A 16,565-nucleotide genomic window follows, 5' to 3' on the forward strand; every position below is an offset into this window, starting at 1 on the left:
ATGCTTTGACCGGTTATTTGTAATTTGGAAGGATGCTAAATTTTTCCTCTGGCAGTAGTCGTAGCTCCACTATATCTTATGTAGCAGGATAAATAACATCGTCTTATCGTTCCTTCTTGTTCTTGGTCAGGATACCTAACGCTCGTCACGACAGACCCAATGCAGTTTCAAAACATGACGTGCAATTCTTGTTGATCCCCTCTCTCATCTCAAATGATCATCACAATCGATCTTCCGATAATATTTCTCAATTCTTAACTTACTCATATACATCTTAAATAAGCTCTGTACATTGTCAACTCCACTTGTTCATACGGTAACATTGTCTTCTTTTAACTTTGGTTCTAAATATAATCTGATCTGACTCAATTGTCCAGGCCGATTTCTATTGGCTGAGATAGATGACGGCTGCCGCTATTGGTATGGCTTCGATCACGCCAAGATACTGCGCCGCAGCGGCTCTTTTTGGTGTCTGCCTGTAGCTACAGAATATAATGAGGAGGGATCACTGATTTCAAGATGGACTCTTTCAACATCTTTTTTAGCATCCGCAGATGGAAACAATAGCAGCAGCAGAAAAATTAAGCCTAAAGTCCACCATTGCCCTGCGCGACTCGGACGCCAAGCTGCCCGTCCTCGGCTTTGGGGTCTACCAGATCGATCCCCCCGACACGACGGCGGCGTGTCTGCAGGCGCTGGAGGCGGGCTACCGCCACATTGACACGGCGCAACTGTACCAAAACGAGGCCGAGGTGGGCGAGGCGCTGCGGACGTGCGGCTTGCCGCGCGAGGATATCTTTGTCACGACCAAGATTCGCTACCCTCGTCTCGGCAAGGGCAAGACGTACCTGCGCGCGCTGCAGAGCATCGAGAAAATCGATGCGCGCGGGGACGGAGAGGAGGAGCAGGGCTATGTGGATTTGTTCCTCATTCACACGCCCTATGGCATTAGTGCCAAGGATCGCAAGGAAATGTGGTTGGCGCTGGAGAAGCTTCACGACGAGGGTCGGGCTCGGGCCATTGGCGTGAGCAATTTTGCGCCCGAGCATCTCGAGGAGATGAGGTCGTATGCGTCCGTGTGGCCTCCGGCTGTCAATCAGATCCTGGTAGTTCTTTTGGGTTCTTTCTACTTTACGCGATTGAGGCTGGAATGCTTATTCTTATCTTAGCTTCATCCCTGGACTCAGCAACGAAAGACGGTTGACTACTGCAATGAGCATGGCATCGTGCTCGAGGCCCATACGCCGTTGGCTAGAGGCGCGAGATGGAATGATCCCGTCGTTGCTGAAATCGCAGAGAAACTCGACAAGTCGCCAGCACAAGTCTTGATCCGGTATTGCTTGCAAAAGGGGTGGGTTCCGTTACCCAGGAGCGAGAAGGAGGAGCGCGTCAAGGAGAATGCCGACGTTTTTGACTTTGAAATATCAGAAACTGATATGCAAGCTCTCGATGCATTGGATGGCCAGAAAGAGCCCAATTGAGCAGAATGACTTCAGCCTGACAGCGTGTTTTCATTCAGTATAGGCGACCTTTTACTGTCCATCTTGTATGGGTGCCCGACAACACGTCGATCTTGTAGTCCTGACGATGGGAAAGTCTTCCTTTGGCCTCGAACGATCGATTTTCAAAATTTGGCTGAACATTCTGTGGAATCGACGCGAATATTTTTGATGAGGGCTGCAATACGCCGCATTGCACCAAACGGCCAACAAAAATGGAGTTGAGCAGGATGAGGAGGAGGGAAGTCCTGATTTCATTTTTACTGCTAAGAGTGCCCACATATACAAACTATATACTAGAATTATATTTCACTGCATTTTCAACACAAACAAAGGGCATCTTCTTCTTCTTCTTCTTCTTCATGGCATCCACGAGCAAGCTGGGAGATGCGTTGTCTCTAACGTCCACACAGAGATGAGGGGCTGTGCAGAAACAGCTGCTGCGGGTATGGCCAGGATCACCGCCACGTACCTCAACCAATGACAACCCCAAATTGGAAGCACAAGGTCGTCTCTATTGTGGGGGGCCGCTCATCGTACATGAAAATGACGTGGTTCTACAAAACACCATGGTTATGGCCGTGGCCAGGCCAGTTGCATTGGTGACTCCAAGTCTTGGATGTTTCAATGATTCGACAATGGGCAAAAGTTGGCTGGGATCGTTGCTCTAGTGGAAAGCTCCAGACTGGTTAGGTTGGTCAGATGAATCAAGTCGCTTGCACAAGACAGGTGCAACATGCATCTTGTGAAAACTGCTGATCAACCCATTCGCGTGTGCTTTGTGGCTCTCATCTGTCTGACCGATTGGATGATAAAGGCTTTCTGAGCTTCATGACTGGTGTCAGGCCCTTGCCTTTAGCATTACTCCACCAACGGTCAAGACGGCGATGACAGAGGATAGGTCGCCGCAGGATCGGTGGCTTCAATCCTCAACCGAGCTCTGCAGCTCTCTATACTGAGAACACCGAGGTATATTTTCAGTTTACCTGATTACCAGAAAGTCCAAGATCGTGATTTGCTTGACGCGGTCTCGAATAGCTGCCACACCAGGTGTGGTCCTCGACTGTGACTGGTGCGAATTATCAAGCAAAGGAATCTGCGCGATTCGTATGTGGTTTCAGCTGGATTATCCATAAGCCGAGCACAAAATGCTGTTTCAATCAACCGCAGCAGAGAGATAACCAGAGTGTAAGCGCTCGGTATCGCACTGGATGCGGATAGCCTGGCAGAAGAATGCCAGGCTCTGCCAGATATATAGAGTGCCCAAAGGTCATCACCTCGTGGAAACAACAAGATGGAGCCCAAAGCCCCTTCCGGTTGCACCTGTCCTTGTACCAAATCAGTTCGCTATACTCTGTGATCCATACAACAAAGCAATGCATCGTTCGGGTCTCATCTCTTTTTTGGCATTCATTGCCACTGCTGCCACGGGTGTCTGGGCAGCTCCAGCCGCTGAACCCGAGCCAATCTTGAATGTGAGGGAGGCAGAAAGAGATCCTCGCACCGTCCATCTTGAATCCTCCGCCACGGGTTTCAAGCGCTCAGAACCAACCCTAGTCGTGGGGGAGGTTGAGATCGACCCTCGTACCGTTCATTTGGAGTCCTCGGCGACAGGCTTCAAGCGTTCAGAGGCAACACTGGGTGTCCGAGAAGAGAAGATTGATCCTCGTGTTGTTCATACTGAGTCTTCGGCCACGGGATTCAAACGCTCGGAGCCAACATTGGTAGTGCGGGAGGAGGAATAGTCCAACAAGAGAGATTAGTAGCTGGGCGGCGGGATCGTTCTGTACGCACTGCCATTCTTGAGGATGTCGGTCAGATGCTGGTATGCAGGCTTGCAGATCAGTATGCTGTTTTATGCTGAAGCTGGATAAATTCGAGGCAATATTGCTTGTACAATTGCACTGAGTCAGCCAACGGCAGGGATCGAATGGTCGTCTCGTCAGCAGAGAATCGAGTCGGTAGTTGTCATGTTGCCGCGTTTTGTACACGTATTTATGTACCGAACCCAAGTCCCTTTGCATCAAATGTCTTGGAGGAGATTGTCGTCAGCCACCCGCTGAACTATGAACTGAATTCAACCCTGCAGCTGTCACCATTTAGTTAAGAAATTAGTGCAAACCACAATCTTATAAGACGATTTTCCCGAGAGACACGTCTCGCAAACCAATCCTTTGACGAGAGATGAATAAAACGTGCCGGGCCTTTTTGACATTGTTGAGAAGTGACATTCCTCGATTGTTTTGACTGAACAGGGAGGTGGCAACTTGGTTTCTAATAGCGGCCATTGTGTCGTAAGATGAATCTGCAATAGGACGAAAAAAGCAAAGGCAAGTGGAGGCTCGGAGGGCGGGAGGACGGGAGCCATGTCGGTTTTGTGGGGTCAACCGCCTGCAAATCCGGGGGGTTCTGGGGTAAGGGAAAAGAGGGTTCAGGCCACTCAGTGGTTTCGACGAAGGATACAGCGGGGGATTCCCAGACCTGGCCAGGTTTCGATGAGAGAGAACACAGGCAAAAGGGGCTTCTTGCAAGGCAGAAGATGTAGATATAATGTACGTGTATGCAGTTGCAAATGCGAGGTGCAGGCACACACGCACGCACGCACACACAAGAGTAGGTCGTACGCGAATCACCTGATGCTCATTTCAACCTGCGTATGAGAGTGAGGGGAAAGCGGCCACTGTTCCCGGCTTGGATGCGACGCAACTCCAAGCCCCAACGCAATGCAATCCCAACCTTGTTCAAGGAGGGAGAAACAGCAGCAACAGTAGCAGCCATCAAGAGGCAACGAGCCGAAACAGGATTGGTTGTACAGAGGGGGGTGTTGAAGAGAAGGGCAAATAAGTGAGTGAAAGCGTCCACACACAAAACCTATTACTCCAACTCATCCGCCCGCCTTCCTCTCTTTTCGAATCCCTCTCTCCCTGGGTTCCTCTTTCCCTCCATCACCTTACTAAAATGCCAGCCAGGTATATGGGCACTGCCCACAAACCAAAACTTCCCCCAAAAGTCCCCAAGTTCCCCCGGCCTTATTTTGACTTCAACTCACCTCCACACTCTAATTCTCTTTTACTTCTCCCCTCGTGTCCCAATTGCCAAGTCTGACGAGAGATGCCATCACCAACGCCGCCACGACAAGAGACCAGTAAACTCTCTAATTGCCGAACCGATGAGAAGCTGAGCACGGAACTGGATGCCGACAACCTACCATAGGTCGTCCACAGCACACCACGATCGCGGCCATGACTCGTAACCTTGAGCAACATGGTAGAGAACCGAACGCATGCGTGTGCTACTATGCCATCGTCGTCCCAACTGTCAGCCACACTGCCAGCATGATTGCAGACATCCCCAGACGTCGCCAATATAGCTGGTACTCGGATAATACCGCCGAGGCATGCGATAATGATAGTCCCCGCTCCCTCTGGCTCATGCGGCACAGTTCAGCTGCCAGGCGTCGACACTTGTTAACAAAAAGTGTATACTCGGACGTATACTCGCATGGGATACCAGAGTCAACAGATATTAATAAGCCATTGCTCGGGCAGTAACACGAAGACCAACACGGCCATATCGTTCTACAGAACGTCTGTCAAAGACACGAATGTCTACCAGAGGATATCTTGCAACGGGGCATGGAATTGCCAACCACTTGGATTTTTGTGCGGTTCATATCGAACGGACAGTACGAGATCTTCTGCCTGCAGGTGAACAATCGAGGCTGGCTGACCCAGTGATTTTATCAATGGGAACATGGCACTGGACCATGTGTTTGTGTACTCGTCCATGTCTTTGGCACCAACTGGAATTACTTCGATCGACAATGCCACAGTGTCCTCATATTGCCTGGCGGGCGACACCTTTGGAAAAGAAGTGAACGATGCATGACCATGGTCTCTCTCTCTGGTGAGTGCGGCTCAACTTTAGTTGCGAGAGGTTTGGGTCGAACAATGTGGTCGGCAACCTCACCTCGTGGCCTCGAGCTAGGTCCGACGAAGTCGGGATAAGGAATCCAACAAGGCCTGAAGAAGATCTGGGGAAGGCCTGGGTCAAATACTATCTTTGCCGTGGATCTCGTTCTTCCAGCTAAGACAACACCATTGCCAAGAACAGTTAGGTATCTGGGGCTTTATCTCTTCCAAGGCCCATCTTTCTTTTTCAGGTTTAGCAACTTTGCTTCCTCAACACCATGGAATTCTCCACGAGCTTCCAAGCGGGCTCTGTGATTGGAAAAACAGACAAGACGATGGGGTCAAAACAAGACAAGTGGGGGTTGAGCACTTGGGTGTGCTCGAGTGGGCACTGTGAGCGGGATTGCGGACAACACTGGGCAGTGGCCGAGGGTATTGGACAGAAGTGGGTCCAAGCAGAAAAAAAGCCCTCATTCAGCCTCTTGCTGGTGGCCTTGCAGCCCGAGATCGTGAAGTCGCGAGAGATAGCTCAGCCGACAGGGACTGGCGAGCACTGGCCAAGTTGGTTGATCGATGCGTATCAGCTCGGTTGACCCAATTGAAAGTCAATTGGGATACAGCGGTTCTGAGCAGTCGGATGAAGTCATCAGGCACAGGTCAACAATCTTGAAGTGGAGATGTTCTGATGTAAACAAAGGGAAATGCTCATCCATTGGTCTCCGAATCCAGAAAGACGAATCTGGGAAGATGATGGTGTATATTTTACAGGTCCCGAAAGACTTTTTGACAGGTGTCCACCTCCGGTACTTGTCTACAAAGATCCATTGCTATGCAAGCCTTCCATCTAAAGCCCCTGCGTCCCCAATCTATGCCTCTATCGTCTATGCTGGATTCCCAATTGAACACAGGACGAACCATGGCAGGATGAAGCCACGATCCATCGCGACTCGGTCGCGTTTCACACAGTCGAGAGCGTTGTGTGAGCCCAGCCTCCGCAATGTGGGAGTAAACCATTTAGGTCTGTGTTTCATTGAGTTAGATTTCAGTCCTTTCATCAGGTGAGGTATTTTTATTTTCCGGGAATGACGTACGAACTTGGCCATGAGGGCAACCATGAGGTCGAAAAGACCAATGGCCTCGACGAAAGCGAAACCCAGAATGGCGTAGGAGAACAGCTGGCCACGGAGAGCAGGGTTGCGGGCAACACTGGTCAGGAGGGCAGAGAAGACGAGACCGATACCGATACCGGCACCAGTCAGACCGATGGCGGCGGAACCCATACCCAAGTTCTTGGAGACCTCGACCATAGCCTGAGCGATCTCAGAGGAGTAGGCACGCTTCTGGAAAGCCTGGCGGGTGGTGGCGTTGACGATCTGGGAAGCCTGCTGGCGCTTGACGGTCTGGAAAGCGTTGCCTGTGAAGGGATTCGATTAGCCATTGTCGGAGGCCATTGAGATGAATTGAGTTCTCGATGGAGGCCATTGAGCTCGATGGAAAGTAAAAAAAAGTTTTTTATCGCTCGTTGAGCAAGTTTTCACGTACTGGTGATGCTGCGCTTGGCGGCAGCGGTGGCCTGGACGCGCATGGCAGGGCGGGCAGCCTTGGTGGCCATGGACGAAGCCAGGCGGGAAGCAGCAACACGGACGGCGGCCATTGTGATGGTTGTGGATGGTTTGAGGGGAGAGGTGTGGATGGAAAGTTGCGGTGGCTTTGAGATTGATGGATGGGAAGGAGCAGAAGCTGTGTGATCTGGGGAAAAGAGCTTGGAAAGTTGGGAAGGGAGAGCTCGGAAAAACGAAGGGACAGGTGGACACGAAAGACAGCCGGTCTGGAGTGCGGTGCAACCGATTGCAGCTGGAAAGACGGACAATCGAAGGCTGATCGACCAAGAAGATGAAAGACAAACGACGGCGTTGACTACTGTGTGGATCAAGAAAAGACCAAAGCTCGTGAGAAAATTTGCTGGAGCTACCCAAAAGAGACAAGGGCGCCCGGATATTTTGGTGGTTGCGCAAGGCGACAGGGTGGCTCGGGTCATTTCGGGTGGGCCTCGACTGTCACTGTGCTGCTCAACTGCTCACCATTCATGACCCCGTTTTCGATTTTCAACGGCGGCAGCAAGTCTGAGGCCTTTTTTCCTTTGTTTCTTGTTCTTGCTTCTCTCACTGATCAAAAGGTGTGGCACACTACGTGATTCATGACTATCGGTAACGGACTCTTGAGCCTACGCAATGGAGAAACTATGCAACCATCCAATACAGCCGCTCAAGTTGTACGGGATTGGGCCTTTGGGGACAATTGAGTTTACAAAGCTCATGGGCGACATGAATCAGAAACGGAACAAGAATAGACAAAAAGGTAATAGTCACCTCCACTGCAAAAGGTCCCCACTTGGCGGCTGGTTCGATAGTAGGTTGCGTCGTTTGCTATGGTGACTGGCCACTGGCCAAGCCGGTTTGGATGGGAATGGGGGGTGGAAACGGAGGGAAGTTACGGTGATGACTAGAGAATTGCAACAAACGATGAGAATGGCTGTTGGTCCATTTGACAAGAACGCGGTCAACTTGGTCCTGCTACCACTCCAGCATTCAATTGGCATAACCAGAGAAGTCAATCTTGCTGATTCTATCCTGTGCCGTGTGTCAGCTTACTTGTGAATGACAGGATCTGAGAAGATGTGAGGGAAACTTTCACTCGGGCCCTGATAAGCTCCAGCATACAACGGCAAATATGACAGGGCTCTTGCAAGCAATAGACAAGGCTTGCTACCAAGGCTGGTCTGGCATTCAGATGTCCACTGATTAATGTTGTTGCCATTTTAAACGTAAAACTCTGCTAGCAGCAGGGGGTCTTGGGAATATCCCGCACTGTGGAACGCACGGGGCAGTATAGACAAAAGAAACATGGACTTCTTCCAGCCAAGATACACCTACCTTAGTAGCACCACTGCAACAGACGTGTATGTGAGACGCGGTGCGAGAGATTTAAAATAGGGGATTTCAATCCCAATGTTTCTCGACGACATTTTCCCCCCCAAGAAAACCAAAAACCCAAAAGCTGAGGAAATGAAAGCGGGTCGGATCTAGAAAACTTTTCGGCCAATGGCACGTCATCGCTAATGCCGGCAGGTCGGGATCCCATTTAGAGTCTTGGGGAGCCTCAAAAGGAAGCGCACCCAAAAATTGCATTTGGCCACGGGCTGCAGAGAGCAAGCCAAGCAAGCAGCACATGCTGTGTAACCCGACACTGGAAAAAATGCACACACTTTGCGCATCCGCATCCTGCTACTGGTAACAACAAGCTTTTGGCGAGCTGTCATATTGCACCTTGCCTCTCTCGAATGGAATCCCGACCCGTCTCCTATTTCTCGAACATGTCTGCGTCTACTCCAAATTTCACGCGCGAATACTGCCCCCGATGTCGCCGAGCTTCTATCGAATCACGAACACACAATATTGTACTGGCACATCAGGCTACTTGGGTTTTGGGATACCATTCAAAATGGACTCGGCCGCCCACTGAACTCGGCCAGAGATGCTATTGCTTCTATTTGGCCTTTTGCCGCAAACCTGCGCAATTCAGCTGATTTGCCCGCTCTGTTGGCGTTTCTGATCATTTACCGGCGCAGATGATGTCTGTCCTTGGCTCGATTCCTTCCTGTTTATTCCGTTTTTGCACCAGGGGAAAAGAAGATTACCAAATCCTGCAGCAAGTCAACCCAAAGGGCAGGAAATTCAGTCCTTGCCTCTCTCGGACCCGATATAAATCGCCGCATATTTTCCTATTGCAGTCCTGGAGACGACGATTCGAATACTCTCTACATCCATTCTGGTGCCGCTGCAGAGGAAACGTGCCTATTCATGTGCATTTCAAGCAACATGCTCGCCTGTTGAGAGTTGCTGCCATGCTGTCATGTGTGTGCTGTGCTGTGCTGTACTGTACTGGCCCGGTCACGCCAATGCCATGCCATGCAATGCAACCTTGAGAATTTTTTTCTTTTACCACTCTTGTCGGTTGTCGTCACGTCAGCAGCTAGCTATCCTTGCAGCAATGACAAGGGGCCAATCCATCTGTGGCAGCAGAATGCTTGCAGCTGTGAGTACACGGTGGTAGGTCATTTCGACTGGACGCGTTTTTGCACGACGCGCTACAATACTCGATGGACGACACTTGTTCCTCGAGATTAGTTCCACGTCGATATTTGAAGCTTTTGCGCATTCTGCGGTGAAGCAATCCGACCGACTCAGCACTTTCTAATCAAGATCATACACATGCAATCGTACCCGGATGACTTTCTGGTAAATTCTGCTCACTGCCCTAGGATGACACGATCACGAATTGCCCCCGAGTATCTGAACCGCAATCCGACCCCGAACCACGAGCACGCCGAGGCAAGCCTGCCTGTCCCATCCAGTGGTCAAGTGACTTCGAAAACGATACAATGCTCGAGACAAACCTCTCAAATATACCAACACATGAGTGCTGCTCTCCTTACACACATGTCCGGGTGCAAGAATTTCGCGATGGTGCTACTGTCATCGCATGCAAGTTGGCAAGGCTAGTACGTCAGTCCACTGTGTGCATGGAATGCGCATCTCTGCATGACTATTATAGCGATTGCTCTTTCAAGAGAAATGGAGTCTTTCAAACCCCGGGATCCTGCTCCCGTGTCTGAGACCACGAGTGTCCCATGGCCCGGTTGGATCTCGGACAAAGTATGTCACAGCCATATGGGCGCAGAATATCCATAAACAGAAGCTTTGGAAGGACATTCCAAGCTAGACTTGGCTACGACAATAACACATGTCTGGCCCTCGCAAGGGGAGTGAACCACTCACACCATGACCAGACTGGTTACATAATAAGTCACCAGTGTCTATCCTTCATGTGATACTAGGCTAGTAAGTAGCTGGATTTTTGTAGTATGGAACCAGACAAACCAATATAACAGCAATCAATAAAAGATAAAAAACACCTTAAGAAATAAACCAAGACAATGTGATTGGATGCAAAGGAATAAAAGAAAACATGACTTGCAATTACTGTGCTGGTGACTGACCATTATCTTCAGTCACGGAGGTGGGACTCAAAAAAGAGAGTAAAAAGAAATTGCTCAGCCACAGGATTGAACTGAGGACCTTCGCATAACTTGATATTCTTTTTGTAGGAGAATATTAGTACGACGCTCTAACCAACTGAGCTAGCCGAGCAACTGATTCGTTGAAACCGACGGCCTGTCAGTGTACTCGTCACCTTCCCGTCATCGTGTCACGATGGTCGGTGTCGAATTAGAGTCATCAGGTTGTGGATCATGGATCGTGTGGATGTAGTTCAATTATTGTACTGTGATAAGATGTTGCTTTTCTCTAGTGGCTTGGTGGTTAATGGAACCAGGCCGCCAGTCTTTGGTTTGAAGTGCTTCTGGAGAAAAATCTTCTCGTTATTACAAGCAGTGATTCCCGTTGGTTTGCTTCTAGACTGGAACTGCTGATCAAATAAATGTCTTTGCGAGTATGTACCTAGTGGCCAAAACCTCATGCTCTGTGGTTTTTGCTGCCAAGTATGCAAGAGTAGAGATTTCTTTGCCTGTTTGTACCTCCAATGTGGCATCTGATATAGCAGCACTCTGTAAGCACCAAGTGCCTCTCACCTCCTTGCATAAGCTCATTCCTTCCTGCGATATAATCGACATCCTAAAGCTTTGACCTAGAAATCAAAATTTTGAAAGGTGCCGTTAAGTGTTTCGAAGGCGGCGTATCTGTCGCTTGTGTCCGCTTCCTGAGGATTGCCTCTGCCTTTGAAGACACGGATTCGATGCGATTCTGATTTTAAAGCCTCGAAGACCCCCTTTCCCTGGGTCAAAATGGTCCGGACCACCCTCGTACCGGGATGATCGAGCCAGGAATAGGGGCCTCCTAGTCTGATCACATAATCTAGACGAGGAAAACTGTCCTTAATTTCATGGAAGTCATCGTAGATAATGAGGGGGTCGTTCTCGGGGATTCTGATCGCTGAATATTGAACATTCCATCATTAGCATGGCTTCAAGTTTCAGAGTGAGTATGGCCAGTACAGAGCATGTCCTCCAATGGTAGCCAGACATGAAGATGAAGAGTTGAGATTTGCAAAGCACGCGGAGTCGCAAAGTAGGTGAGAGATTCAATGAGTCGGATGCACTTACATAGCAGATGACGAAATTTCCTTCTATCTCTTCGTGTTAACTCGACTGAACGTTTGAATGAATTCAATTGAGGAATGAGGTCGAAATCGACAAATGTATTGTAGAAGATGATGTCTGAACTTGGTCGGAGGTAAACACAGCCAATTGGCATATTCATATCGTCTCGATTGCCATTGCGCCCCCTTGCCCATTCAGATTCGCGCAACGAAGCAACTAGGGGTAGCATGCCAGGTTCCGTAGAGGGTTCCGTACAAGAATAACTACGTCTAACCGGCAGCTGGAGGTTGTAGAACAAGCGCGCCCGCTTTCGGCTCTCGGCGTTGACTTCCACTGCGCATGTGACTATTAGAAGACTGGATGGAGGGAACGTGTTATATGGTATGCTTACTGAGACTTGATCGGAGCTCGTCATGGGGACAAACGCCAATGTCGGATCGGTATAAAAGGAAGCGTGTCTTGGCCTCTTCTCTGAGGGCCGCGTCCCAGATTCTCCGTCGAATTTTGGCCTTGAGTTTGCCAAATTTGTGGAAGACAACCAACTGTTCCTGTTGGTCGAACGGTGGTTGCGGGATGGACCTAGACATATCGCCGATAGATGCTGATTGCTGCGGACTGTCCATTGGCAACGTCAACGGAGAGCGTCGTATGTAAGGAAAATCTGCTATCAATGTTGGCCTCGAGAGTTTTATTGCGCCGTTCTGTGGCCTAGAGTGAAGAGAGATGAGGGGGGGACACTGTTGGAATCGAAGAACAAAGCTTTGAGCTCGGTGGAAAGCTCGATACTTGTGAGAGCAGTCAACGGAAGAAATAAACAAATGATGTTGAGTGTCATGGCAGCAGCGACACGTGCTGTAGCCTTTTGCCAAAGGCCAGGGAATTGCTAAAGCCACATGGCAAGGACGAAGCTCCAAATAACCCAATTAAATAGTTCAAATTTTGCAATCCCTTTTCTTGTGCTATATCTTCATGTGTTGTAATATGTAAACTTTTCGAATTCATTCGTCGTCAGGTGTGTCAAGGACCTCAAAGTGTTTTCAGCATCATAAAAAAAGAGACACCCGAGAAGCATTCGTAGCACGCAGCGGAATCTGGTCACTGTGCAGAACGGCCAAAAGCCTTGTAATAGATGGATACCGGTGTGCACCACTTTGTGTCTTATCAATCATACTGACTAGGTGTCTTTGTCAGTCTCATCACCCTAGCGTCAGGAAGATCATTATGTCATCCATGATTGGGGGAAATAACATCATGAAGACCCCGGCTATCCACCGCTCCTTCGATTCTTCGATGTGTCTGTGGCCCAGGGATACATGCTCGCATGCTCTCGCTCTCCAGAGAAGACTCTCCCTGATTTTTTTTCTCCACTCTCCCGAATGAAGGCTTGGAAAAATTGCAGCAAATCATAAAAGGTGACCTGGTCTGTAGGGTAATTATACCAAACAAAACAGATCTCCTTCTCCTCCCCATTTTCATCCCACCTCCAGGACATATTAATTTGGCCTGGGCTAAATCCTTGGGGTTGAGACTTCGAGGTTGGTGCATAGTGTTTTGGGTAGTCCCAGCGATTGAGCAGATAGTTTCGGGGGCGTTTCAGTTGCTCCGTCAATACTGGAACATATGGCTGCTCCCGCGGAGAGAAATCTTGCTCGTTATAACGACTGATTTCATCATGATCGAAATTTAGCAGTAGCTTTTTGTTGTAATGAACAGAGATTTTTTTGCTGAAGGGTTCTCTACAATGAAAGTATAACCAGCTTGCGTATTTTAGATCAATTCGACCACTGGGAGAGCACCACACGGGGCAGAAAAAATCCTGGTCAAATTGGAGGTAAACAGTCCCTAATGGCCGTGGTGAAGTCGAATTATCAGGATCACATCCGCCAAAGACTTCCATGGGTGTGTAATATTTGAGAGCGGCTTCACGGCTTTCATTGTGAACCAGTAGAAGCGGTGAGATGAGGTTTCTTGTTGGGATTAGATAGTATTGGCGGGGTGAATGAGGTATGGGTTTCCAGGCGCAGGCGGACAAGACAACACGACTGTCTGCAGATTCCAGTGCATCCTGCCAAATCTTGAGTCGTAGTTCGGCCGGCAATTTCTGGAAGAAATGGAAGGCAGGAGGTTCCACTGTCTGAGGCGAAAAGGCAGAGAGTCAGTTAGGTTGCGAAATATTAGGGGAAACGTGTGCCTGTACTTGTTGAGGCGATTGGTCCTTCTCGAGGAGAAGACGGTTGTTACTCTCGTCCATCGCGAATGCCTGACATCGCAGGACTTGATGTGGTGGAGTGAGAGGGTAGCTGGACGGCGATTGCAGCGGAAGAAAAAAGAAAATAACGACCGCTGGGAGATGACAGCAGCCAGGTGACAAACGAAGAAGAAATGGTGGATGTGAAGAAGAGTCGCCGATTTATAACAGAGTGGGAAGGAAGTCGGACGACAGCCGAGTTGTGACAAAACGATTGCAAGGCGACAAACTTTGGCGCACAACCGTGGTGGAAAAAAAGATGTTGAAGGTGACAAGCTCCAGAATGCGTCAGTCCCTGGAAGTGAAACAAAGTGGAAAGCGGCGACGAAAGACTTTGCCCACAAGGGATCAGGTAGGTACTTGATTACGACAATGTCCTGCACGTGGCGGGTCAGAAGAAAACTACTTCCAGCAATCGTCAGGCATCAGTTGATTGTCATTCACGTTGATTGTTGTCCTGGAGAATCGCTCAGATGCAAGAACACAATATGCTGCTGCTCAATTTGCTACCAAAAGTGTGCAAGTCCCATACATAGTGTGATAATATTCTCAACATCAAGGGCATATTGAGCATCTATTCCTCATCTTCAGCCTCGGGTTCCTTGATCGCGTAGCCCTCCACAAATCCATCTGGATCGCAGACTCTTTCAAGGTCAATCTTGTGGTCCTCCACCCACTGCCGAATAGCGGCCTTGTCAAGTTTTACGCGAGGCACGTCGCTGGCCTCTTGCTCCTTTGCTTCTTCTTCACCTTCGGTCTCCTGCCTAGGGGGACGTGGTTTGGGAGGACCCATACCTGTCTCCTCGACCAAGTTCATCTCTCGAAGTATTGCCAGACAATCCTCCTGTGCTATCCATGTCTCTCTACTGCAATCCTCGAGATCTACCAAGAGCTCCTCATTCGTTCGACCCTTTGCCAGCTCCAAGCCAAGAAGCCATCTTGCAATCTCTCCTGCCCAATACCTCTTGTAACCTTTCCGACCGAGCTCTGAGATGGGCTTCTCCGGCCCGCCAATGATACCCTCGCGTTTTGAAATCTCATACGAGATGCCCATGAGAAGTGCACCGAGACCTTTCCTTTGCCATGGCGGAAACACAAGGATACATGCCAAGTTGTTGTTATCCCATGACATCTTTTCCTTGGAGAAGAACCCGCATATCTTGGGAGAGGGTGTGTCTCCCGAGGGCTCCGGTGGAGGCGTGTAGGTCAGTAAAAAATATGTGAAGCCCGTCACGTCAAAGAACACGGACTTGTTGTCAAGGAACAGCTTGGCAAAGAGGGACAGATTTTGACAGAATAACTATACTTGATTAGTTGCCGGATAGCGAGGTTCGCGGATGGAAGAGAACTCACTGCATCGTGCTCTCCATCAACCTCCCACACACTCCACTCACCCTTGTCCGTGGCAAGTCCATCACTCTTTGCGTGCCGTTTTGAATGTGTACTCTGCTTCGGGTGGGTATAGACCTTTGTCCCTGGCACGTGAGCCAGACTCTGACAGTAATTCACATGCTCTGTCCACGATACCAGCTCTTTCGAGTATTTGAAGCAGCATGGGCACACGTAGAGTCGGTCCAAGACTGCCTCCTTTTCCTTCTTGCCGCCTCCTATCTTGGCTCCATTGCCTTGTTCCCGAGCTCCTATATTGCCCGAGGTGTCTCCCAGCACCTCCTTGCTATAATATGATGGATACCATGTCTTGAAAGAGATATCGCCCAGCGTAACCTTATCGATGTTGCGATCTGCTCTCGGGGTTGGGGGTGGCTTGGGAATGGTTGTAGACGAAGCCCGGCGCCGCGGCGTCAGGGGCAATGCCGTCGCAGGATCAGTGAAATTGTTTGCGTGGGCTGCTTGCGGCCGTGACTGGGGCGATGATTTTGGTTGTGAGACGTAGGTTCTCGGTCGTGATGTGTTGGCTTGTATCTTTGGCTCTGCCTTGGCTACGTTGGGGGATGCCGGTGCGACGGCTGGTGGTACCGCAGCTTGCGCTGTACTCGTTGCAGGCTTTGACCGCTTCTTTTCCACGGACGGTTTGGTCCTGACGGCGATAGAAGACTCTGCTTCAATTTCTGGTTCTGGTTCGGCTGTCTGGCCTCTTGCTCGTCTCGTTGGCTTGGATGCAGGTGCAGGCGTAGGCGCTGTCACTGGCGCTGGGGGTTGTTCAGAGGGGGGTTGTGTCTGCTCAGCACTATCGGACTTTGGCGCGTCGCCGACCTGCGACTTGGGGAGGAAATATCTTGTAATGGTATTTTGAGGATTCTCTAGAGTATTGGCGCGTATGCGACCACTTCTACGCTGTTTCTCGGGCTCAGCGCCAGCTGAGGGTGCCGCCCCAGAGGTGTGTCGCGTCGTCCGTCGGGGGGCGGCAGAGGAGCTCTCGGCGGCAGGCTCATCGTGGGGTTGTTTGCGCTTCTGCGGCGCCATGATTCCTCTCCTAACCCCCTGATCGAATGACAAGAAATCCGACAGTGGCCTCCTATTGCAACATGAAGAAGGCAAAGGGTATCCCGAGAGAACAAATACATTAGAGACACAAGCTGTCCGTGTTTGCATTGAACGTCTGGTCGTCCCTGGCGCAAGGTCAGAGCTAGAAGCTAAATGCGCATTACGTAAATCCCCGGAAATCTTCCGCCTCTTTTTGATGATTTGCATTGTTTCAATATTACAGATGCACTCGTTATTATTGCAAAGCAAACCTGTCAAAAATACAGAAATACATGCAATTTCGT

General features: G+C 49.8%; 5 protein-coding genes across 5 annotated transcripts; 2 read left to right on the top strand and 3 right to left on the bottom strand.

The window, feature by feature from the left end:
• Positions 1–554: 554 nt before the first annotated feature.
• On the top strand, positions 555–1,481 carry PFICI_14683 (uncharacterized protein; the record flags this gene model as incomplete). The annotated part of the gene is made up of 2 exons (XM_007843264.1): positions 555–1,106; positions 1,170–1,481. The coding sequence occupies 2 exons, from the start codon at positions 555–557 to the stop codon at positions 1,479–1,481; spliced, it is 864 nt and encodes a 287-aa protein (XP_007841455.1).
• A 1,394-nt stretch (positions 1,482–2,875) lies between these two features.
• PFICI_14684 (uncharacterized protein) lies at positions 2,876–3,244 on the top strand (the record flags this gene model as incomplete). The annotated part of the gene is made up of 1 exon (XM_007843265.1): positions 2,876–3,244. One exon carries the CDS (start codon positions 2,876–2,878, stop codon positions 3,242–3,244), a length of 369 nt encoding a protein of 122 aa, XP_007841456.1.
• Positions 3,245–6,424: 3,180 nt separating this feature from the next.
• PFICI_14685 (ATP synthase subunit 9) lies at positions 6,425–7,064 on the bottom strand (the record flags this gene model as incomplete). Its single annotated transcript, XM_007843266.1, has 3 exons — positions 6,425–6,430; positions 6,502–6,824; positions 6,953–7,064. 3 exons carry the CDS (start codon positions 7,062–7,064, stop codon positions 6,425–6,427), a joined length of 441 nt encoding a protein of 146 aa, XP_007841457.1.
• A 4,052-nt stretch (positions 7,065–11,116) lies between these two features.
• On the bottom strand, positions 11,117–12,211 carry PFICI_14686 (uncharacterized protein; the record flags this gene model as incomplete). The annotated part of the gene is made up of 3 exons (XM_007843267.1): positions 11,117–11,421; positions 11,592–11,921; positions 11,980–12,211. 3 exons carry the CDS (start codon positions 12,209–12,211, stop codon positions 11,117–11,119), a joined length of 867 nt encoding a protein of 288 aa, XP_007841458.1.
• Positions 12,212–14,410: 2,199 nt separating this feature from the next.
• Positions 14,411–16,260, bottom strand: PFICI_14687 (uncharacterized protein; the record flags this gene model as incomplete). Its single annotated transcript, XM_007843268.1, has 2 exons — positions 14,411–15,136; positions 15,190–16,260. 2 exons carry the CDS (start codon positions 16,258–16,260, stop codon positions 14,411–14,413), a joined length of 1,797 nt encoding a protein of 598 aa, XP_007841459.1.
• Between the last annotated feature and the right edge of the window lie 305 nt (positions 16,261–16,565).

This window comes from Pestalotiopsis fici (assembly GCF_000516985.1).
Source record: "Pestalotiopsis fici W106-1 unplaced genomic scaffold PFICI_Scf_13, whole genome shotgun sequence".
Taxonomy (NCBI): domain Eukaryota; kingdom Fungi; phylum Ascomycota; class Sordariomycetes; order Amphisphaeriales; family Sporocadaceae; genus Pestalotiopsis; species Pestalotiopsis fici.